The 26,260-nt window shown below is 36.8% G+C and overlaps 1 protein-coding gene across 8 annotated transcripts in view; it reads right to left on the bottom strand.

Moving 5' to 3' along the window:
• The window catches only part of FRMD4B (FERM domain containing 4B), a 337,387-nt gene that overhangs the window by 27,386 nt on the left and 283,741 nt on the right, over window positions 1-26,260 (bottom strand). For all 8 annotated transcript variants that reach the window (XM_074284129.1, XM_074284131.1, XM_074284127.1 and 5 more), the window contains 3 exons: window positions 20,636-20,693; window positions 19,383-19,469; window positions 435-511 (listed from right to left, as the gene is read on the bottom strand). In XM_074284129.1, the coding sequence (XP_074140230.1) occupies window positions 435-511; window positions 19,383-19,469; window positions 20,636-20,693 (222 nt within the window). The remainder of the gene's footprint in view (window positions 1-434; window positions 512-19,382; window positions 19,470-20,635; window positions 20,694-26,260) is intronic.

Below are 26,260 nucleotides of genomic sequence, written 5' to 3'. Positions count from 1 at the left end.
TAAGTTTCTATAAACAGATGCTGGTACCATAATTGAAAAGTTGATGCTTTGGAACAAAATTCTTCATATAAGGTGTTCCAAAAGTCTGAGGACAAACTGCGCGTATTATCTGATGGAAGCCTTACAAAATGGGGCAATTATTTCCAGAGGTGGAAATAGGCTCCAAAAGGCAAAGTAACTTGCCCCTAGAGTCTCTGACTCCAAACACAAAACACATACCAGTCTCTTTCCAACCTCCCACCTTTCAAAGAACAATGAATTCAAAATTTCTCATCCCTCTGTAAAGTTAAAATCCTAACAACTAGAAACTATCCATTTATTAGGAAGTAAGGGAGAAAGGAAAAGTCAACTTAATTCAACTAGACAGCTACTTTTCAATTTAGTTTTCAAAACAATCGTTCCTTTCCATTTAGGAAAACACCCATAATTCTCACCTGCGAGGGTCATGAACTTCCACAGCAAATTTCTTTTCACGGAAATATAAATTCTCCAGCTGTTTCCATTGAAATAACTAAATAATAAAAGAAACATAAAACAAAAAGTATTTTCAATTTTAGAAGGTTAAATGTTAAACCTGTGTTCATGTTAAAAGTTTCAATGTCCTTTGGATCCTTTATTTCACGAATATCACAATGACTTTAGTAAATAGACTCTGGGTACTACATCCATTTTACAGATGACTAAAGGAAAGGAAGGCTCTTGGAGTTTAAGTGATTTGTAGATCCTTGAGTATAAGAAAGCCAATTAGTTATTAAAACATCAGGAACCCAATTTGTAAATAAATATAGATAAAAACGTTATCTGTTTTCAAAAACTTTATTTATAGCCCCAAAGCCATAAAGAACATAAACATGGTTCAAATCTAGCTTTCTTATCAGAATCGAACCAGAAAGGCACACCACTGAGAGCACAGTAGATTTTAATAGCAAATCTACGGACCTATAATCTTCTACTAGGTACTTTTACCTCACCGATCAATTTCCCTTGTGCCATTTAATTTTGAATCTGGGTAGATAAAATGCAAACTAGAATCCCCAAATGAGAGATAAGATCAGTGGCTTCCAAATCCCTCATTTTGCAGATAGGAAACTGCAGACTGAAGGTGCAGTGCCCAGACGGCTGAAAGAGGGAGAGGAATAAGCAGAACCCAAAAAGTCAAGTTCAAGGCAGCCTTTGGTACTTTTTTTGCTGTCCTTTCCTCTGCCCTTTCCATCAAGAATTTTAGTCTAATGGAACTCAACTAGAAAGGATTAAATCCCTCCAGATCATGGGAATCTCTAGCTCATTTTTTAATCTGTGGTCAGGATATACTACTATTCTCCAAAAAGGCTCCACAGAATGAATACTACAATTCCCTGAAGGAATACATTTTACAAACTTGCAGTATCAAAGTGAAAGTAAAACTCTGCTTGCATTATTGGTAGGGTAGCCCAGGTCTGCTGTCACCTGCTCCTCCATACCCCTGCACCCAGAGGAAATTCTCTGCAAAAATGCAGAATAAAAGATGGCATCAAAGGAAAGATGCAAGGAGGACATCTCAACAGTACATTTGACTTCCATTTTTCCCCTCTATTATTAAGCTAGTTCATCCCATGAATTATGTTTTATACTAAACAATTAGAACCGTCTGCCTGAAACCCTAACAAGCTTTGATGAAAGCACCTGACTCCTGAAATTAAAGATGTCTAGCTCCATTTGAAATGGACTTATGTTATCACGTTCATTAATAATGCTTTCTGTCTAGACCTGCTGGTTCCTTGGAGCTCTTCTCACTGAACCTGAACTTTAAAATGTTCCATTTAGTTCAATCCTTCTTTGCAAAAGAAAAAAAAAAAAATTCCACTTGAGTCTCATTGAATAATTAGTCTACAGATTTCATGCCATCATTAGATTAGATCTTTGCTTGTGTACAGGATAGCAATGGCTGGATTTTTAAAAGCATGATGGAAAAAAAGCCTTCACAGGAATTGATTATCAGCTGTCCAAACAGTACTGGAGTTTCCTTGCTGAATTGGAACGCATCATATTTGAGCATCTAAACGCTGTTACCGAAGTCTCGGGGCAAGAAGTTTATGAGATGAAATTGTAGCCACTAGAATGCACGTGGAGCTACCGAAGACAATTATCCTGGCTCACAAACACACACAGAAAAATAAAACGCAGAGCACTCCTTCTTCATGCTCCCCCACTCCCTCCACGAGGGCACAAGTAGCCATCTACACTCCTAAACCTGCTCCCAGTTCAAAGGGTACAGAGGAACATTCAAACAAAAGTTTTTTTTTTTAAAAACATACCTATTTGTTAAAAAGTCCAGCAGTGAAAGGTGATCCTTTGGAGCATCCCTGGTCTTCCAGAGTAGCAGAGGAAGGGGAGGGAAGCCCCCTCCTTCGCCTCTCCTCTTCCTCCCACCCCCACCCACCTAGCTAGGGTGCTTCCTGAAGGAGCTCCAGTCTGAGTTTCATCACACACTTTCTAAGGTGTAACTCGGTTTCACAGACCTAACCTCCCACTGCTGACACATTACTGACATCAGCAGCTCTCTCGAATGACACCTCCCCATTCCACTCCTTCCCTCTAGAGAAAGAACTCTCAGAGGGACGGACAATGTCCTACCCCTGGGGAGAATTTCTCTAGAAATGAAGGGGTGGAAGGGGAAAGAGAGAAAGCCTTTTTTAAGGAGATTAGCTGTTTATAGAGACTTCAAGGGGAATAACTTTGTTGGAATTCCCATATGGATTTCACTGGAAACTAGTTTAAAGGCACATTTCTGGCCAGGGCTGACTCACCCTGGAAATGAACAGGTTAGACAGGAAGAGTTAGCCTGCAGCTTCAGCTGTGTTTTCCTTTAACTCCATTCCCACACACATAAAAACCAAGGCTGCACTTGAAATGAGATCTCTTCAAACTGACACCGAACCCCCACCTCCAGCCCTTATCACTTACAACCAAGAAACATAATCTCTTTTGACTCCATTCAGAATGTTTTGGGGTTGCCTTTTTTTTTTTTTTAAACTGAGAAACATTCCAATTTCCTTACATACTAAATAAAAACAGCCTGCAAGTCAAGGGCTTTGGTTTAATTAGGGAACTTGATATGAAATTGGTGAGTGTGAGTGTGAGTGTGTGTGTGTGTGTGTGTGTGTGTGTGTGTGTGTGTGTGTTTTTAAGATACTTCTCATCTGAAATCTTCAAAAGTAGATCTCAACATTTAAGTCCAGTCTAGCTTCTATAGAATTATTTCCAGGGTATTTTGCTAAAAATATTCCAATCCTAAAAATTCTGTGGATAAAAGACTGATGCTTTCATATGGACAACAGAGTTGTTCAGGATGACCCAAAGGTTACAAGGAGTACAAGAAAAAGATCTGAATCAGGCTAATAATAGATGTTTTCAAATATTAAATATTTAAATAGAATTTTATTTTCAAAGAGAAAAATGATTCAACAAGAATTATTAAGCATCTACTCTGTAGTAAAGCAAGGCACTGTGCTAGGTTGCTGGGGATACAAGAGAAAATTATTTACTTCTGGGATATGCCCCTTCACGTTATAGTACCAACATTTTTAATGTAATGGAAAGAAAAGAAAGAAGAAGATTATTCCTCCTGCTTGACCTAGAGGGGAAAACCATGAGCAATGAGCTAAAGTTTCAACAAGGTAAACTGAGGCTTGATATAAGGAAGAACTCCCTAAAAATTTGTAATTACAGGAATAGTGGAATGGACTATTTTGAGAAGTGATGGGGGTCAGGTGACCGCTTAGTGGATCTGTTATAGGATAGGTTACTTCTTGGGGGTATGTTTTAAATCAAAGGGCTATTATAGTGACTTCTATTAGATTTCTAATTAGAAATAAGAAGTTGTTTCTTTTTCTGTACATGTTGTATATTCTGGCCAGACAGTCAAGTTTTGTCTCTGTATACCTACTACCTACAATGGTTGGCAAATAGCAGGGCACTTAATAAATGCTTGTTGATTAATTAATTGCTTAATGATCCAAAGGAAATAAAGGAAGATATAAGAAAATCTGAATGAGGTTGAAAGATGGCACAGTCAAACAGAAAACATCTTGAACTTTGAGGCAAAGATAAAGGTTCAAAAGCCAGAAAGATGAAGGTTGTATAAGGTATTCCATATTTTCTATTAATTGGTGAACACTAAATTGGGCCTCATATTACAGACTGTTGATAAATGCATTTTCACAGTCATAGAGGAGGATTTATTTTAGCCAGGTCTTAAATTCCAGCCTTAGAAAAAATTTTGTGATTCTTCTTATTTGAAATATGTTAGAAAAATGGAAGACTTCAAGTCAATCAAAAATTGTAATTTATTAAGTACCTACTACTTAGTGCTAAGCAGTGGGGTAAGACAAAAATGACATTGTGTATGCTCTGTTATCAGAAGACTTGCAAAGAGCTTAGAATATTTCTGTTTAAATCATAACTTGTACTATCACCAATTTGTATTTATTAATTAAGCTTCCATTATTTGCTTTACAATCTTTTAGAAGTTTTCTTACTAGCCCTTAGGGGAAAATAATTTTGTAAAGAAAAAAATTTCCTGAACTTTGGTTTTTTCAACTTATGAATGGAGAGACTGTGGGAAAGATGCTCTCTAACACTTTAAAATTCTCTGTATTGAGATTTAGAATATAGAACTTTTCTATACTCTACAATATTAGTCTTCTAGAATAAGAATATGTCACCTTTGGTATAAAATGGATAGGAGATAAAGATACTTGGGATAGTATTTGTAATGCACTTTGAAAAAGGGGGAAAGAAAAGTGAGACTGATAACTTATTATTACTGCTGAAAACACAACATCAAAATACAAAAGGGTAATAACTTATCCCCAAGATTACTAATCACAGTCTGGAAAAAAAAAAACACACCTCATCAAGGAAAATAATAATTATTATTAAGGTGCTGGAAACAATAATAAATTTTGAAAGCAGAGATTAGAAATAATTGTAATACTGTGATGGCTGGTTTGTAATCACAACAAATTGCCTTCCATTTTAAGGCTAGAGAAAGGAAGTAGATCTTTTAAAAAAAAAAAAATCATTTATAACATGCCCTACAGTTGTGATCTATTGAATAAAATTAATGGAGGATGAACACTTGGTTCATCATAAAACTCCCTAGACACTCTCTGTCCAACCATAAGTCAAGCAAACCCAAAATACAAAATCAGAAAAGTGAAACAAGTTTCTTTTTCTTCCACTGAAATCTTAGTGACACTGAAATCTTAGTGACCAACAGTTTTTGAAGCTGGAGGAAATTTTAGAAACAATGACAATGAGAATACACTTTAGCGAAGAATTAAATTGAAGTTGGAGAATAGTTGAAAAGAGCTACAGTACCATTTGAAAATTCAGAGTAAAAGTGCAGGATTTTGAGAAAAGTTCTTTTAAGTTTATATTCTGGCTCTTGCACTGCTTGTTCTTGAGCGAGCACTATGACCACTTTGTGCCTCAGTTTCTTTTTTTAGAAATCAAAGAGGATGAGCCAGATGATCTCTAAGGTCCTTTCTACTTCTATACCCCACAATTCTAAATTTGTTTTGCATTGTTAACATGGAAAATGGCAAGGAAGGGATCTTGGCTTAATGGATCCAGTTAGCCTTGGAATCAGGACTAATTAGAGATTCTGGATTCAAATCTAGTCTTTGACATTATGTCTGATTTTTTTTTTGACATTGGACAAATCAGTTAAACTTCTATGATATATATATATATATATAGATATATATATCTATATATATATATATAGATATATATATCTATATATATATATATATTACCCCAAGTGACCTTCTAAGACAGTAAGTTACTGAACTAGCTTTCCTTATTAGAAGTGTCCTATATAAATTATAGGTTTTTTTTTTTTTAAATGGAATGTATAATTGTGTGAATCTCAGGTTCCCTAAAACCTGTAACCGAGCAGGTAATTGTCATTTTGTTGATTTTATCCTCAAGTTTCCTGATTACACCCTCCAGAAAGGAACTTGCTTTTCTATTTCTGTATAAAACATGGCACAGGCAAGGAGAAAGGCAGGGTGGAGAAGGTGGGGAAAGGAGGGAAATGAAAGCAAGACACCCAGATATTAAGCAGAGAACTCCCATCTGGTTGGAAAAGGGCAGGAATGTGCTTGGCAGACTAAACAATGCAGGTGAGGAAGTTGTGACTTTGACTGCCAAAGGGAACCTCCCTGAAATAATGAAAGAATCAAGGAGAGTCCCTGACAGAAAGAGGTAAAAAGTCATTTTTAACTTGGATAAACGCCAAGTGTACATTCCCTGCAGTTTAACACCTTGTTGTGTTTTGTGATTACAAAAGGGAAGTTGTAGTGGTGGCTTAGTTGAGGAAAATAAAACACAACTTTCCAGGTTAATTATTAAACTGCAAATTCCCCTGGAAATGACTAAATCTGAGGCTATCACAGATGCATCATAAAATTATCAATCCACTAGTGACTCATCCTAGTCCACCACATAATAATAGTGCCTTGGGGCAATATGAAGCTACTGTCCCTTGTAGGGATGAAAGTATCCCATCCAGTCCTGTCCTGTTCCCCCTTCCCCCCACTTGTGCCTCTTAAACTTGTATTAAAGTTATAGGTCTTGTTTTACTGAGGAGCTTCAATGAAAGTCACAAGATCAAAGAGCTGGACGGGGGCTTGGAGATGATAATGGTAATTAGAGCTGACTTAAGATCACAGATTTAAGTACAGAAAAGGGCCCTTGAAATCAGCTAAGCCAAACTCCTCATTTTATAAAGGAGCAAACTAAGGGGCAGAGTTAGTTAAATTAGCCCAAGATATCACAGAGATTTGAGGACATTCTCAGAACTTGGATCTGAGTCTTTGATGCCATCCAGCACAGCAAGTTTCCTCCCATTACTGATAGACGACTTTAAGTGCTTAATATACATGGTTGCTCTTGATTCTCACAACAGCCCTATGACAAAGATGCTATTATTTATTCCCATATTACAGATGAGAAAACTAAGCTCAGAAAGAAAGGTTCAGTGACATACATTTATATAACCAATGTCCAACATACAGTCTGAACTGCCTCTTGCTTCTCTTTTAAGTCCCAGCTAAGACCCCACCTGCTGCAAAAAGCTTTTTCTGATTCCCCTTAACACGTGTGCCTTCCCGCTGCTGGTTATTCCCAATTTATCCTGTTGCAATACACAGCTGTTTGCATGTTGTCTCACCAATGTTTTATCCTTTGCTGGTCAGCCTTGGAATTGGGGCCATATATGCCATGACTTCCTTTCTTTTTATCTTGGAATATATTCATGGTTCTTCATTTTCAGACATCATTATCACTAGCCTCTCTCCCTTCTAACAAATAAATCTAGTTCAGCAAGACAAATCCACGTTTGAAAATGCCCATCTGGTTCCATGTCTCTAACCCAGCACCTATCCAATGTAGGAGGAGGGTTCGTAAGTCATTCTGCATGCTCCTCCACATCCCTTTATCTGCCTATCTTTCTGTCCTCCTAATGACACAAAGGTGTACATTAGGAAAGGGACTGGCTCAACTGTGACTTCAGAAGACCAATGAGGAAGCCCAACGAAATGATATTTTCAGGGATGACCAATGACTAGATTTGTTTTGCTGGACTACATATATTTGTTATACGAAGAGAGGCTAGTGATAGAGATTCTCCTTCCAAAGAAGAAAAATGCATAAAATATATATGTTGCAAAGATAGGTTTGATGAAAACAAACATTTTCTGATGCTTAGATCTATCAAAGTGAAATGGGTAGCCCAGAGAAGTAGGAGGAGACTCCCAGGTCCCTTTCCATAGAAATCTAAATTCCTTTGACTCTGTAATTCAATTTGAGAGATAGTATGGTATAGTAAATAGGGCCTCAGAAAGACCTAGGTCAAATTTTACTTCAGATTCTCACTAGCTATATGACCTTAGGCTATATTTCTCTCTGTGCCTCAATTTCCATGTCTATAAAATGCTGGGGTTGAGCTTTAAAATACCTTCTAGCTCTCTAAATCTATGATCCTATTAAGGGAAAACCCTAGAGCATAACCAGTAAACTGCAGGAGACTTTTCCTTGAAGAAATCTGATTACTATTTTTTTTGACATGAGAAAAAGCTTAATTATACACTTTATAAACAGGATTCACAAGAAAACTGTTGACATTTTGTAACCCAACATTCTTTCTCATGCAACTAATCTCTTTTGTTCTTTATTTGGAGAGTAGGGCTGAGTTACTCCACCAATATGTGTGCCATCCATTCCCTGCTGGACTTTTAAAGCCATTAACAGAATCAGCATGTTTATCTTATACTAAATCCTTTAGAAGAGGGACGTGATTGCCTTTAGAACAATGACTAAATAAGTAGCTTCCTGAAAGTCAAATACAACCTATACTTTTAAAAAAAGGAAATGGGAAATAATGAACAAGTGGGTGAGTACATGCTAACAAATTCATTTATCTGGGCAAGAAGATTAGGAACCTGTGAGCTCTAGTCTATAAAAGCAGCTCTGGAGACAAGTTCACTATAAGAGTCACTTCTCATTCCAAAATGCACTAGGGATGACAGTTATCCCTAAAGAGTTTAGATATTCTTCTAACTGGTACAGGGACTAGAGGTCAGGCTTGGAGTCAGGAAGACAGCTTAAAACCTGCTTCAGACATACTAGCAGAATGACCCAGGCAAGTCATTTGACCTGTTTGGGAATAATAATAACTCCTACCAATGGGGGTGGATTAAACAAAATAATATTTGTAAAACACTTGGCACAGTGTCTGGCACACAGTTAAGCCTTATGTAAATGTTAACTACTATGAGTTCAAATCTAGCCTCAGACATTCAGGCAAATCACTCCACCCTGTTTGCCTCAGTTTATACATCCGTAAAATGAGCTGGAGAGGAACAGAAGCAAACAACTCCAATATCTTTGCCAAGAAAACCCCAAATGAGGTCACAGACAGACAGACACAATTGAAATGACTGAACAACAGCAGCAGCAATTATGATCCATTACTGGATGTGGAAATCAGGCAATGGGGATGATCATCTTAAAGACATTTTCCTCCTGTCTATTTCCCTTTGACTAGTATGTCTTACTATGAATAATGTTTGTAGGAAACTTGGCCTTCTTCTTCGGGCTCAGCATCAAATCAGGGCTTCTAGACTTCTATTTACCTGGTGACCCCCTAGAACTGGGCTAATTTCTTACTCTTATTTAGAAATGAATCTAAGCTAAGTGACGCATTGGCTAGAACACTAGGCAGGCCCAACAAGACTTGAGGTCAGAGCTCCCCTTTGGATACTTACTCCCTTATCACTAACTGCTATCAGCCTCATTTTTCTCCATCTGTAAAATAGGGGTAATAATAGGAACTTCCACCTCAGCTTATTGTAACACTCTAATGAGATAACCATTATAACCCACAAACACTTTGAAATCCTTATAGCATATGTACAAGCTATCTATATAATTTTTGAGATACTGAGTAAACATTAAAAATGTACATCACATGCTCCAGCTTGAAAAACACAAAGTTTACAAATAAGGTAAACCTCAGGAGATATAAAACAGCAATGGCTTTGCAGTCAGATGACTTAGGATCCATCTGTTCTAGACCACTTTACCTATACAAGTGATTAAATGATTTCCAAGATACCTTTCAGCTTACAGTCTACAATCTACTAGAAAATCATCAAATAAGCATGTTTTCTCTTTCATAGAATGATATTAGAAACTAAAAAACCAAAAAAACTAAGCCAGAAAATCTCAATTGAGCACTGACTACAGGATTAGGTGGATCAATGGATTGAGTAGGAGAGACAGAGATCATTAATCAATCATCAACAACCCAGACTCATATAAAGCACTATTAATCAATCATCAACAATCCAGAGTCATGCATAAAGCACTAACCATGTGCCAGGCGCCGGTGATACAAAGACAAAAGCAAAAGTTTTGTTTCAATGAGTGTTTGCCCATTCTACATTAATCCAACACACAACCAAGGAGCAAAATATAATGATTAAGACACAGGATTCTGATATACCCACACAACTCTAAGGTTCCACAGGAAGGAAGGGATCCCATTTTGTTGGGAAGACCAATGAGGGATTCATCAAGAGGGAGGCAACATTTGATCTGAGTACTTGACTTTCAAGGAGACTGCTGTGGAGGATTTAGGGAAGGGCAAATTCAGGCTGAAGAAACAACATAAGCAAATGTGAAGGATTATTTGAAGACTTTTGAATCACATCCATGGGATAGGGACAATGGACTGCAATAATCATTGAGACAAAACTTGTCTTGCTTGGATGTTATGATGATTCTCCCTTTTCATGGAATGTTCCCAGCCCCAGTTCTTGAAGGCAGTGACAGTGAGAGGCAAATGCTGGCCAGCTGGAAAGGTTATCTATAAGGATCAGTATGCATAGGTAGTCTCTATACTGTCAAAGTTCCTACCTAAAGTCAGTCAGTGAAGAAGCATTTATTGTTTATTATGTACTGAGCACTGTGCTACTTATGTTAAAGACACAAAAAAGGCAAAAAATTCAGAGAGGCTCATTACAGATTGGCCATAAGGCACTGTATTTTGGGGCAACTCTGGATAATTATTTCTTGAGAGAGAGGAGCTGGGATGGACCTATAGGGAAGAGTACCCATCATGCAAAAAAAAAAAATAATAATAATAATAATAATAACAAGATTTTTAACATTCAGAAGTCATGAAGACCTGAAGTGGAATAGTTGCAATAGCATCCAAGTAAAGCTGAAGAAGAAAGCAATAAAGATGACTTTTGAATTATGCAAGAAAGCTTAGGGTGTTATTATGGCCTGAACAAAAGCCAGGAATAAAGCTAGATTTGAAGGAAGTGATACATGAGCTTGACTTTTCTGATATAGAGTTTGAGGGGCCGATGGGACATATAAGAATAGAGTCCATAGAATCAGCTACACCCAGAGAAGAACACTGGGAAATGAGTGTAAACTGTTTGCATTTTTTGTTTTTCTTCCCAGCTTATTTTTACCTTCCGAATCCAATTCTTCCTTTGCAACAACAATAACAACAACAAAATTCGGTTCTGCACACATATATTGTATCTAGAATATACTATAAGCTATTTAATATGTATGGGAATGCCTGCCATCTAGGGGAGGGGATGGAGGGAAGGAGGGGAAAAACTCAGAACAGAAGGGAGTACAAGGGATAACGTTGTAAAAAATTACCTATGCATATGTACTATCAAAAGTGTTATAATTATAAAATTAATAAAAATAAAATTAAAAAAAAAAGAATAAAGTTCAGCAGGCAATTGAGAACATTGAAGTTTTAGAGGTAGTTGTGAATGAGGGTGTGAGAAGAGGGGGGGCAAGGAACCAAGAGAAACAGGTTCTTAACTGTTGGGAATTTCTATGATCAAAATGACAGGTGACTTCAAAGGGCAACAATGGAAAGACTCCTGGTGTGTATGGAGATTAAAAAGTCTATCACCAGCAGGGCTCATCCAAGAAGGGGAGAAAAAAAGACATCATCAAGCATAGCAGATCACACAAGGAGAGTCAAAAGTTGGCCAAGAATGGCACTAATAGTGCTGAGGCAATAAAAAAAAATTTAAGAAAAACGCTCCACTTGTTGAATGAATTCTTTCTGAAGGATTCATGGTTAGAACAGGAACAAGAGTGCCATAGAATGGGAGAACAGAGAGATTAAAAATACTATGTTACACAAGGGAAACAGTGGATAGAATGGTAGACATGGGGGTCAGGAAGACCCAAGTTCAAATTCTGCCTCAGATGCTTATTAGCTATGTGACCTTGGACACACATTTCAGCCTCAGTTTTCCTCATCTATAAAACTGAGGATAAGGAATAGTACCAGTTTCCCAGGGTCATTGTGAAAATGGACCAGAGTTAAAGTATGTGAAACAATTTGCACACCTAAAAGTATGATAAAAATGCTTGCTATCATTATTGTTAATTACAAGTATCTAAACAATATTTTCAACCATCCTTTTAAGTAAGGGCTGCTAAAAACTATAATCTTGTATTGTTATTTTTAATTTGCATATATGCCCCAGGGTGTTATGGGATAATCAGAGCAATAAAGGGTGTTTCCTGCATTCAAACAATTGAAATCTGAGTCCTGGTTAGGACCTCAAGGTTAAGGAGAGTTAAGAGCTCTCTAAGAACAAGTCTTTACTTCTTCCAGTTTACCAACTCCAATTAATGCCTCATTTGTTCCTAATATCAGCCCAGTGAAGTAGATAGGATAGGGATTACTTATTACTGCTGCTGTGGTCCTGGAAACAAGGGTTCCATGTTGGAGAAGTCTGTGCCGGGCCCTGGATCCCATTCTACCACTAAGGAGATATGTGACCTTGAATGGACTGATACCCATCTACCTCTGTAAATGAAGAGCAACCAGTTTTGCTTTCTTTACCCCAACCCTGGCCTAAGGAACAGGAAGCTGAGATTCATAGGGCTGAAGTTATAATAAGTGAAAAAAACTGAGATTCTGGTCCAGGTCTTCTAAATAGAAGCTATTTTTAAATTATAGTCCTCATTTTACTGGTAGGAAATCAGTTCAGAAGAATTAAATGGTTTGTCCCAAGAATCATGAGTACCCGAGTAAATGGCAAACCAAAGAAAGACACTGCACAAAGACCAACATCAGTAAAACAAGGGCATGAGATACTGCAAAGTAAAATAGTGAGAGAAGGGGTCCACATTTTTTGCTTGGTTGCTTACTACCCAAAATAATTAAGTCACTGCCTTTCTGCTCCTCTGAAAAAAAATCAGAGGAATGAAACAGATGAGCTCCTGAGACCTCTTCCAACTTCAAGTCTATATGACCCTATGGTCCTTCTCTTTTTCTATCTCTATGACCTAGATAAAGTATATTAAATCACTTGGAAAGCTCAGAATTTACACTTACTCATTCCCCCCAACACCTCTCAGTTGCTGCCCTGGGAATAGCTCTATCTTGGCTTCTGACTTTTCTACCTTGATCTTAGATTACTCTTGAGAATGTCAGTGACCCTTCTCCCCAATCCCTGCTTTACTGGGCACCAATTCATTTACCACTGGATTTAGAAATAGTAATTGTGGGGTACAGCTTTTCCAGCCATGAGGTCATTGGGGTGTCTGGCACATAGTAGAAACTTAATAAAGAAATATTTGTTGAAGTTGATATCATTCATTCTTTCCCCAGCCTAGCACAGGTTGGACTTTAGATAATTACAAGAATCACTACAGTGGAATAAGTAGAGATATTCTTATAGTAAAAATGTTGAGCTAAAGTTTAATTAAAGACTCAACCAAAATGGCACTTGTCATCTGGGAATGAACAATAGAAATGAACCACACTAAGAATTTCAGCAGTGTATGTTATGGTTCTATCTTGGAAGTGATAATAAATTATGACTTGGAATGATGGTTTGACACTAATCGCTCTTTTTTTCTCCCTTTTTCTGGTCTTTATGCTACCTAATTTTTAACAAAGTAAGCAAGTAACATGGGAACTAATCCTATTTGAGTGCCTCCAGGAGGAACCTTATTTCATTGGAGTCAGCTAATTTGACCTTCCGTCTAGTCAATCAATTTACTATGGTAATCTATATAGAGAGGGCATGAAATGGATTAGTCCCAGGATTTTCCTTTCTTTCTAATTCTATCTTAATTGCCCTTTAAATTATGCATTCCTTCATTTCTTTAAGCTGGACCCAGTAGAGGTAATTATAGTTCTCAAAATGGCTACATATGGCATCCAAAATAAAGCCTAAAATTATTTGGGATCTCTTAAAGGAGTAAGTGAAAAAAAAGCCACTGTGAAACGTTTGTGGGAAAGGGGAAAGCCAAAAGAACATAAAAACAAAAACTGTGATACAGGAGACAGAAAACTTGGAACAATGGGATGTGAATTTTTCTCTCCTTTTTTTAGGGTTGCCACCCACGTCATCTTGTGCAAAGTCAATTTATATTCCTTTATCTGTAAAATGGGACCATTACTACTCAACTTCATAGTTCAGAGACACTTTTAAGTATCAGTTAAGATAAACACACTCAAAGGCTCATAGATCCAAGACTAACTCAAATGCTTTGTCAATTTTTTATTATTATTATTATAAACTATCAGTATGATTTTAAAATATCTTGAATGTGGTAATTGAATCCACTCCAACCTTGAAGAAACTTTTTAATATAAATGCTGCTATTAGATAATGAATGTAATTTATATTTATTGGCTATTTAGAGCAGTTTTGGGGGTTTTGTGTACGTGTGTGTGTGTGTGTGTGTGTGTGTGTGTGTGTGTATGATCTATCTAGTCTTTCAGGCAAGGTTTGCCTGGGTTCTAAGAAAATATTTTATCTTGCTCTATAGTCAGGTAGCAAGTGGAGAGTGGTAACAAGTGGAGAGCTGGCCTTGAATCCATGAACACTTGGATTCAAGTCCTGCTTCTGATGCAGATTATTCTGGTATGTGATTCTCAGCAAGTCACCTCTCAGGGCGATGGAAAATTCTCCAAGATTATAAGTTGCAGAGGAGATGTTGCCTTACAATCAGAGGGGAAAACCTGTATACTAGTGAAATCACAGATCCAGTCCTTACTCCTTTTTCTACACAGAAGAAGCAAGTTTGCTTTATTCTCACTACATGGGAGATGGAGAGAGAGAAAGAGCGGGAGAGGGAAAGGGGAGGAGAGGACGGAGAGAAGAGAGAAAGAAGTAAGAGAGAGAGAAAGAAGGAAGAAGGGATGGAGAAGGAGAAAGGAGAAAAGGAAGAAGAGGAGGAAGTGGAATGAGAGACAGAGACAGACAAGAGAGGAAGCAGAGAGACAGGGAGAGGGAGAGGAAGGAGGGGGGAAGCAGAGAGAGAGAAGGGAGGGAGAAAAAAGGGGAGGGAAGGAAAAGAGGGAAAGCTATAACTTATCTTAACTAATGAAAATTGTTCTCTTTACAATGTGTAAGATTGAAATCACAGACTTAGTCTTTCTCTTTCCCTAAATAGTTAGGAAAGGTTTTCAGGTTTTGCTACACCTGAAATAACTAAAAAAAATAAAAATTGAGATGTAGTGGGAGATTGATCAGGAAATCTATAATCAATTGCACGTGCCCAATCCATAGATTCCATTCACTCTTGACTCTTCTAGACCAGGCCTTCACGTCTGGTGTCTTCAACTCAGCCCTACCTTTCAGCTTTTTCTTCCTTCTTCCCTCCCCTTTCTCCTTCCTTCCTCCCTCCCTTTCTCTTTTCTTCCTTCCTTCCTTCCTTGATGTTATCTTTTCTCATTAGAATAGAAGGTAATCTCCTTGAGGCGCAGGAAATGTTTTTTTTTTTGCATGGCATACATCAAGCATTTGATATATTTGATCACTTACGCTTACTGAAAGTTAGGTGAAGATAGTATGTTTATGACTATGTTTTAATGGAATGAAACTGGGAACTAGACAAGCCTGAACACAAAAAGCATGTGTTTATTATTTTTGACCTTTGTATCCACACTTTAGAGTGAATGTGCAAATCTGATTCTGATAGCTACCAAGAAATACTAGCCAGCTTACTGAGCGTTTCTGATACTAGAAGTCCCTACAATGTCAATTTTTTAAAGAAAGGCCTACTATTCACAATTAAGAGAGGAGGTGGTCATATTAATGAAAATACTTCCTTAGTAGATAATAAACTGAGGTTGTTGGATTAATGAGTGATTGTTTATGAAGAAAAATTTCTAAAGGTTTGGTTTTTTTCTTTTTTGTTTTGAATTCTGCCTATCAGCTAAACTCAGTTTTTCCTTCTCTTCTGTTTATCAGCCAAGATAGAGCATTAGTTCAAATCCAGCCTTAGACACTTACTAGCTGTGTGACTCTGGGCAAGTCACTTAACTAGGTTTGCCTCAGTTTCCTCATCTGTAAAATGAGCTGGAGAGGAAAATCATTCCTGATAAGAGGTAACTTCTCCATGACACCTCCCTGATCTCCCCCATCTCTCTTCCTCCTGAAATATCTTCATAGTATTATTGACTTATCTATGAATGTATTGTGGCCCTCCCCCTCTTAGAGATTGTTTGCTCTAGCATATAGCCATATAGCACATAGCACTGATTTCTTCCTCAAGAAAACCTCAAATGGGGTCACAGAAAGTTGGGCACAACTGAAAAATGACTTACCAACAAAAATATGTACGTATGAATATATCTTTTGATCTTCAAAATAACCCTGGGAGATAGGAACTATTATTCTCTCCTATTTTATAGATAAGGAAGTTGAGGCAGGCAGAGGTTGAAATGACTTGTCCAGTTTGTAAGTATCTGGGATAGGATTTGAACTCAGGTCTTCATATTAAGACTTTTGGGCAGCAAGGTGGTACAGTGGGTAGGGTACCAAGCCTAGATTCTGAAATTTCACCTTCCTGAGTTCAATTCTGGCCCAAGATACTTCAACTAGTCATGTAAAACTAAAAGTCAGATATCAAATACCGTCACTACAACTTCATTTAAAGAAAATCATAGATTTCTGCATAATTCTCTTTTCAAATGAAAACTAGGGGTTGGAAGGAAATTTATACTCAATATTTAAAAAATTTTAGGTCAAGTCTATTTAAAGAAATCCTGATATACAAAAGAGATGGGAAGTGGAGGAAATGAGGAGATCAATTGTTTGAATACCAAAGGATTCTTTGCTTTAGAGACTTCTTTTAAATATCAATCTCCCCCAGTCCATATAAAGTATGATTTGCTTAGCAAAATCTGGCACACAGCAGGTATTTAATAAATGCTTATTAATTCATTTATAAAAATGCAACTTCTTAGCAATAGTTCCCCTTTGTAAATAATGGAACAGAGACTTAGTCTTAAGACTTCCAAACATTACTCTGGTGTGTTTCTGTTGCAAATCCATCAGCTTGGAAGAGCTCTCTAGTGCTCCTGGAGTATGAGTTCCTGGTAGCATCTCTAGAAAGGTCGATTTAGGCCTCCTGGAAGATGCTTCATTATTTATTTTGATCATTTCTGATAAGAGGAAACCAAGCCTCCCTAGGCCATCATCCAAGAGACTTGGGTTTCAGTCTCAGGCTGCTCCGGACTGTCTACGGCCCCAGGCAAGTCCCTTGTCTCCTAGTCTTGGTTTCACAACTCTAATGCATGGGTTATGTTTATTTCCATAACTAGGAGGTAGATGGAGGGGAGTGATTGATGGGAATGGTAATGCTTTGAAGATGAAAAGTGCTGAGCCCCATGATTAGCTTGGCTATTTATGGAGGATCTGGCTCTTCTTCTAAAACTCAGGAAAGCAGAGTCTAGTTGAAAGGTTTCAGGTTCTGTTATTATGGCTTGTGGATACTTCAGTGACATTGATGCCGAGGGGATGGCACAGAGAAAGCTTCTGCTTTCATTCCAGCCCTTTTCCACTTCTTCTACCATAATGTCCACAAAATGACATTTCTGAAATACGGACCTGAGCTTGTTACCCTCCTTACTCAAAAACTTTCAGTGGCTCCCTGTTGTCCTGAAGACAAAGGACAAAATCCCGCAGCTTTAAGGATATTCACAAGCCTAGCTCAGCACGGCACAGGCACATAGTAGGAACTTATATATTTTTTGACCAACTGACAATCTGCCTCTCATCCTATTGAAATAAGCACTCTGTAATCAGAGATCCTGGGTTCAAAACCTGCTTCTGATCCTTGAGAATACTTTAGGAAAGTTCTCATAATTTCAATTCCTCCAGCAGTGAATTTACTGGTCTCTGGAGTCCCTGCTGGTCATACTTTATATCACTCTTTTTTATGTATCTATAGACTATTTCCAAAATCGGAGCCGGACGCCAAAATTGGAAGGAGGGGTACAGAGGTAGGAGAAGACTGGGGAATAAGTATTTAACTGTGCTAAGCACTTTGCAAATATTAGCTCCTTTGATTCCCCACCTGGGATCAAGTCTTGGCTCCTGTGTGCTCTTTGGCAAATTTCTGGCCCTTAGTTTGCTCAGCTGTAAAATGAAGAGGTTGGACTCAATGGCTTCCAAGGTCTAGTTGAAATCTATGCTCTTGTGATCCCATCTCAGGAGAGAATTCTCCAACTCTCTCCTTTTTCCCACTTCATAAAACCCCTATCACCTTCCTCTAAATCAGCTCCAATACCTTCTCCATGACGCCTCCCTAATCTCCCCCAGTGTTCACTCTCTCTTCCTCCTAAAACACCTTCATAGTATTTTGAATAGGTTTTATATTGACTTATCTGTCTCTGAATGTGTTGGGGCCTTACCCCTCTTAGAGACTGTTTGCTCCAGCACATAGCACTTTAATATTAGATAATAATAGAAGATAATAATAATAATAGTAGATAATAATAGAAGTAGCATTGAGCTGTGTTTGTACCAAAATGAAGTCTGTTCTACAATCCCATTGATAATTCAGGCCTTTCCACTGGTTCCTATTGAGTAACAATGATTGGTCAACTAGATGTGGACACAACGAAAGCAAAACTGGTCAATTCAGAGCGATTTCCGGTCTATTCAGAATGATTTCCTTTTTTTTTTTTCCTTTAAACATGGCTTATAGTAAGCCATGGGGTGCTTTATGGCTGAGAAAAAGTCTTTCCCATAATTACCCTGTGAGGTAGGTACTGTGGGCATTATTAACTACTTTATAGGTGAGGATAAAAGGCCCAGAAGTCACTTTTTCCCACCATCCCAGAGGATCTTAAACCTGGTTTGCTTTAAAAAATTACAATTTATGTGCAAATATAAGAGCCATATCCACTCCAAATATTCACACGGACTATTAACTGTGGTAGACTCCCCAGTTCATATTGGTCTGTTCAGCCACAGTCAGATACGCTGTACCTTGACCCAATTCGAGAACAAAAGACAACAGCTAGCTAATGACAGGATGCCCCATCTTTTAAAAATTAAAATAAATTGATGATTCAAGAGTTATAAAACTAAACTTAAGGAATTAAACAAAATTCCTTTTTAATTTTAATAGAGTTCTATGTGTTTACAAATACTGTTCTGAAAAGGGCTCCGCAGGCTGGTGAACCAGCCTGCCAAAAGATCTACAATACTTCTACCTCTGAACCCATGATTTTGAGATCCAGATCTGGGAGGGATCTCAAAAACCATCCAGATTATTCTCCTCATTTTATAGCTGAGACAATAGACCCAGAAGGAATTAAGGGACTTGTCCAACATCACATAAATAGGAAGCACTCAAGGTGGTATTTCAAACCAGTCTGCTGTGATTCTGCAACCAGGGAGCTTTCGCCTGTACCATGGAAGAGCCAAAAGCCCAGACAACAGAGCTCTCCATATGACTTTTACTTCTAATATGGTTCAAAGGGTCTTAGCAATTTTTTCTCAAAATCATGTAAAACAACAAAGGCTTACTTTTCGAGGCTTTATTTTATCTTGCAAATCATACTGGCCGATTCCTTTATAGCTGATTCCGAGCCACCAAGGAATGCCTTGTTTATCCTAAAAAATGGGAAAAAAAAACAAACCAACCATGAGAAATAACCAAGCCATCCCTTCAGAAATGGAACCACAGTGAACTCCTCCATCCTTTAAGTATAGTGGCTTGAAAATACAGGGAACAAGTCCATTTTTTAAAGAGTTTTCTGAATTAATGACCAGCATTTATATAGTGGTTTATATAAGGTTTACAAAATACTTGACAAATACCATGTCATTCTGCTTTAGTCTCTCAATACCTCTTTAAAGCTCTGAATAAGAAGTAGAACATTATTATTTTTGCCAGAGATGAAATGCTTGGCAATTCAAGCAGGAATCCACGATACAGATTCCTTTTGGCTCTGCTTTCTTGAGGAGAGCTTAAGGAAGGTCTGGCTGCTCAATTCAATATATACAAAATGGTGTTAGATATTAGCAAAACTTCGAGCAGACTGTACTGGAGACAGGTCCAACTAACTTAGGGATGCTGATCATTAAATTTCAGTGTAAGCATTTACACCTCAGAAATAAGCAAAGACTATAGAACAGGGCTAGATTTATTGTTTTGTTGATTGCCTAAACTTTAGAAAATCTCTAGATTTAGAGAAAAATGTTAATAATGCAGTTAATGTATTAAAGCTAATTAAACTTTAAAATATGTCATTCATATGTTTTTTGGGTGATGGGGGTGGGATGGGGTCAGTTGTTAAACATTTCCCAGCACATCTCTGACAAGTTAAATATGTCAAGTGTCATAACATTTAGAGGGATTACAATATAGTAGACAAGCCTTACCACAAAAAACAAAACAAAACAAAAAAACAGTTACTTTTATTTACCGGAAAGGATTATTCTTTGATTAAGCCCCTTAAATGGCCATTTTTTCTTCTACTTTAGGTCTATAAATCTTAACAAATTAGATGTGGTCCAAGAACAGCTACTAGGAATGTGACAGGAGAGGCATTAGACAATGATAATCCATTTACATTAAACTGAAAATTATTTTTACCCTTAGAAACACTCTGAAAATATTGTTTGAACACATTTCCTGATAGTTGAGTTATTTCTTTTAATAGTTCTTAGTGAGTTGAAAAAACCCTCAGCACTTGGGACTCTGACATTTGTAAAACTGTAGTACAGTTTAACAATTTAGAAAAATTATATATAAAAATTTGTCAAAATATATTTACCTTCACTCCATAATAATGGACTCCATAAGTAGGCAGAGCTTCTACTATTTTCATATACCTGCAGAAAATCAGTATTTCATGATTTTTGTAGAAATTATTCTATTAACAGTAATAAAAGTAAAATTATGTTAAGTGACCACTGAAAAGTGCAAGTGACATTGGGGTATGATATGCCACTGCCAGCTTTCCTGTGCACACTTTATCGGCCCCCACAGATGTGCCAGCTGCCATGACTAACGTCTCTTACCCAAGTTGTAATAAAATAAAACTTTCCTGTTAGTAATATATTTTTGCTTATCAAAATTTCAGGAAGTTGAGAACAAAACTTCACTTTCAAAAAGACCTTTAGAACTGTTCTTTTTGACGTATCAAGGAAAAGGGCTACTTTATTAAAAATAGGAGATATCTCTGGTATGGAAAATTTTTCTATTATAAACCCAGAAGTAACCACTTCTTGGTGATGGTGTGACTATGACTGAACAAAGAAAAGCACTATTAATAAAAGCATCAACGCAGTGTTTATGCTGTTAACAGGTTTCAACTTGTAGCACCATGTTCCCAGTGACCAAAAGCTACCATGTCTGATCCTGCTCAAAGCCAAAAGCATTTTGCAAATTCATCCATCCAGTATTTATATTGTGCCCAATCCAAGGCACAGTGCTAAAAACTAAAACAATACAGAAATGAATAAAGGAACCATGTTAGTGCAGGGAAGTTTTTATTCAGGCAGTGTTGTATCAGACAGGCTGTGAGGTATCTTATAACTCAGGGAATCTCTGATTATGCAATCCCTGCTCTGGAGGCTTTATAACAGTGAGGGAGGATAAGACCAGCACATAAATAACTGTAATACACATTTTAAAAATGATAAATGCAATGAGAGGTATAAATAATGTGCTTTGGGGATTACACTAGGGAGCGAGCACATCTGGCTAGTGATAGAGGCAGAATTTGTGGCAGGCTCTGAAGGATGAGAAGGACTGTTACTGACAGAGATGAAGTAGTTGTCTTCCAGGTGGAGGGAACTAAAAAGCAAGGATTTGGACTCAAAGCAGGAAGTGATCATGGATACAAGTGAACATCACCTAGAATAAATCCTCAAGGGATTATTCTATCACTATTAAGAAGCTTTTGCAAAAGGCACTATATTTGGAAGCAAAGGATCCAAGTTCCAATCAGAGTCCACTATCTATCTGATATTAATGTGACCTTAGACAAGGTTCCCTATAGACTTTTTCTTCTCCACAATGAAAATAAAATTAGATTTAAAAATTCTCATATAATTTTAGGTTTTGAATTATTTGTTCCTTTCTTCCAGAAACATTTATTGAATATATGTATATATACAATAGAAAAAGTATTAGTACTAGGTCTCCATTTCCTCATCTGTAAAATGAGAATAATAATAATAACAGTAACAGTAAAAATATTTCCCAGGCTTGTGAAGATGAAATGAGGCAGTATTTGTAAAGCATTTTGTACACCACCAAGGAGTTTTTTATTATTGTTGCTGTTGTTATGATACTAGTTTCCAATAATTGAGAAATGGTAATGGCCATAACCTTATTTTCAACTGAGAGACTTGCAAAGTTCATTTTAAGCATTTTATTCAAATCCAAGTTCAGAATTCACAAAGACTACCAGGGTGGAGTGCCTGTTTTTATAAAAATGTATTTCTTGGTGTATCATTGTGGGTTTTATAAGAACAGCAAAAGAACGTAATTCAAGAAATGGTATTCTTCCAAATAAAATATCCTTTTAGTTCCTAAAGTCCGGGCTAAGTAACCATTTCCAGGCATATAAATGGTTCCTTAAAATTATCTTCACAATTATTTGTAAATATGTGTTTTTTTCTCCTCTTTCCAACAAGTCATCCCTTGTGACAAAGATTTGGGGGGGGGGAAAAAAAAGAGTTCAGGAAATTAATCAATAAACTGACCATTTTTGATAGTATATAAAATATTCTCCACCCATTGCCCCAACCTCCTAACTTCTGCCCAGCAGGAAGGGAGGCTATGTTCTTTCATCTCTTCTTTGGACCCAAGCTTGGTCCAAACTTGATGGTATGTTTTGCTTTTTGATACAACACACTTAAGAATGCCTGCCTTCAACATTCTATTTTCTCTTTGAAACCCTATAATCCCCAACATAATGAAACTCAGAATTAGAGGAAAAGCCCATTCTATTGGCAGAGAAAAATGAATTATTCTCAGATACCCTGACTATATTATGCGGTCTCTCAACCAAAAGAAACCACAGGTTTGAACTAAGTTTATCTCGCCTGAGTAGGAGACACACTGAAGAAATGATACTGAAAAGATGAAAACAATTCTGAAATTATTACAAGGAAAAGCGAATTAGCTGATACCAAGAAATTATTCTAAACCACTTTTTGATTCTTTCTAAAAAGACATCTAACAGCTATCTCTATTTGGGGGCAAGAGAGATAATCTCTGAGTTCAATGGTATGGGGAACTCCCAAGGGGAAAATTCCTTCATGGATGTCAATCAAAAATTCATTTACAATCCAAAGATTAGTATATTTTCTGACTAAAGGAACAGAAAGTCAGGAACCTCACAGGGAATAATAACAAAATGAAGGGGGGGAAGGAGGGAGAGTTAGCAATAATACATGTCAAATTATACAACAAAACAGTATTTATAAAAATTATTTAGTACTGGTATCAAGTGGAAAAGTTGATCAGTGAAACTAATTGGATACACAAAGATACAGAAGCAATCAATATGGTAGTATAATGTTTCAAATATCAGGACAACAATTACTAGGGTAAGGGAAATATTGCCAAGGAAACAGTCTAGATCAACAAGTCACATCCACAATAAATTCCAATTATATAAGTCTAGACAACTGAGTAGTACATGGGACAGAGAAACTTGGTAGTCAAGAACTCATCTGAGTTCAAATTCAGTCTAGAGTATCTACTTCAAAAGGAATTGGGCAGCTAGGTGGTACAGTTGATGAGTTCAAATCTGGCCTTCAGACACTGACTAGTTAGGTGACCCTGGGCAAGTCACTTATTCTGTTTGTTTCCATTTCCTCATCTGTAAAATGAGTTGTAGAACGAAATGGCAAACCACTCTGGTATCTTTGCCAAGGAAATTGTGTGGCCCTGGGCAAGTCATTTAACTCAGTTTTCTCATGTTAAAAAAAAAAAATGAGCTGAGAAGGAAATGGCAAAATGTTCTAGTATCTTTGGCCATATGGACAGAGTCATAAACTTCACACAGATTAAAATGACTAAACCATAACAAAAGCCTCAAAGGGTTGTTGTAAGAAGCAAATAAGAAAAATACCCCCTAAAACCAAGCACTATAAATGAATTACTAGTATTCTTGTTATTGTTTTTCTTTAAATGTTCCAAATAACTAACAATACGATGAATGCAAAATAAAATAACTCAGAAGTCATTGGCAAAGTTGGCAACTAAGAAAAATAACAACTGTTAAGAGGGATACTGCTGGTACATCTGTGAAGGATTTATATGTACAAAATATTTATAGCAGCATTTTTTTTTTTTGTCATAGCAAAGAAGTGGAGATAAAGAAATGCTTGTTAATTGGCAAATGGCTAAGCATATGAATGTAATGGGATATTATTTAAGAAACTATGAAAGGGCTGGATATGGTGGGACATTCCTGTAATTCCTGCTATGAAGGACATTGAAGAAGGTGGATCTCTAGGGCTTAGGAGTTCTGAGGAGCAATAGGGCCAAAGCTGGTGCTGTCTATACAAAGTCTGGGAGGAATATGGTCTATCACCAGGAATAATGTGAAGGGAAAGAAGGGGGAAATATTAGGCTCCTTTGGAGAAGTAAATTAGTTCAAAATAGTTTTCATGCTGATCAGCAGCAGGATCAGGAAGGTTAGGGGCTGCTAATATCCCACCTGGGATAGGGAGATTCTCTTCTTAAGAAAGTAACAAAAAGAAGGGAGGGATTCAGACAGAAAGAAAAGAAGATAGAAAGAAAAAGAAATGAGGAAAGAGATCACATTAAGAGAAGTTTGACAGGGTTTATGTGAACTGACACAGTGAATGGGAACTAGAAAAACAACATATACAATGACCGCAACATTGTTACTATGAAGTAAAACAATTGTTAACACCAAAATGACCAAGGCTGATTTCAGAACAACATAAAAGATTTGTGCTTCCTGTCTCTTGCAGAGATGAGTGGACCAGGTGAAGGATGAGATACACATTTCCAGAAATGGCCAATTTGTAAATTTGTTTTAAATAACTATGTATTTATTGCCAAAGAGGGCTGTTAAGTTTTTTGTTTTTGCTTTTTTGAGGAGGAGAAAGAGAGGGAAGATCAGAGAGGTTCTAACAATGATACCAAAAAAGGAAAAAGAGCACCAATGGATCATTAGAAAAACCAAAAGAGCAAAATGAGGTTCAGAAGAAGATTAATATGATCTGAGAACTGTTGAAATTGTGATTTTAAGTTTGAAGTTTATAAAAAAACCTAAAATATGCATAGCAGAGATTCAATTTTATATACATTTTCCCCTTGTTCTTCTGTATATTGTAAATCACTGATGTTTGTCAAGTTTATAACATTAAGAATTTTTTTTAAAAGAACAATAATAAAAAACATTGGAATCTGGGAACACAGATTTGTATCTGTAGCTGCAAGTGATTTAGTTGGGTCAAATCAGCCTACTATATAGAATTTAATAGATATTTTGCTAAACCACTAGGTTAGGGTTAGAAGTAGAAAACAGTTCCTGTTCTCAAGAAGCTCACAGTTTAATGGGAGGTGACAATATGCAAACAAGGAATATAGGAGGAAAGGTACTAAGTCTAAGGAGGACTGAAACAAGTTTCCAATAGAAGGAATTGTTTTTAGTTTAGGTTTGTTTGTTTTTTTTTTTTTTTTGTTTTTTTTTTTTGAGATTTGAAGGAAGGTAGGTAAACCCAGAGGCAGAACCAAAGAGCAAAAGAATTCTAGACATGAGGCACACAGGTCAGCTGTGTGACCTTGAGCAAATTATTTAAACTCTCTGGACCTGCTTTCTTATTTATAAAATGAAGAAATTGGACAAGATCTCTCAGGTTCCTTCTAGCTCAAAATCCTAGGAAAGATTTTTCAATATAACCAAATGTTCTTTTAAAATGATGTTCTTAGCAAAAATATAGTCGTATTTTATAAAACGATAGATAATATGTTAACAAGTTTACTGTAGAAACAGGACAGTTAATTTTATTTGTTTCCTGTATAAGAGGGTCATGATCCAAGTATACTGTAGTAGATATATTCTGATAAAATATAAGATTAAACTGAGGAGAAGAGTATAAAGATATTATCTATAATTTTAGATACTATAAAACAGTGTTTTGGTTTTCTCACAATTTGTCCTATGTTTATTTGATGAGGGGTGGCAGTGGGGCAATACAAGATAAATATAAATTAAAACAACTGATAGGTTTCACCTTACACCTTGCAAACTACCACATGACAAAAGATAGAAATCTTCATTGTTGAAGGGGTTGGACAAAGACAAGTATAAGAATGCATTATTGGTAGAGCTATGAATTTGTACAACTATTCTATAAAGCAATTTCTAATTATGCTAAGAAAAGGACTAAAACATTCATTCTCT

This window comes from Sminthopsis crassicaudata, chromosome 1 (genome assembly GCF_048593235.1).
Source record: "Sminthopsis crassicaudata isolate SCR6 chromosome 1, ASM4859323v1, whole genome shotgun sequence".
NCBI lineage: Eukaryota > Metazoa > Chordata > Mammalia > Dasyuromorphia > Dasyuridae > Sminthopsis > Sminthopsis crassicaudata.
The sequence above is the reverse complement of the archived record's forward strand: the minus strand, read 5'-3'. Positions and strand labels throughout refer to the sequence as shown.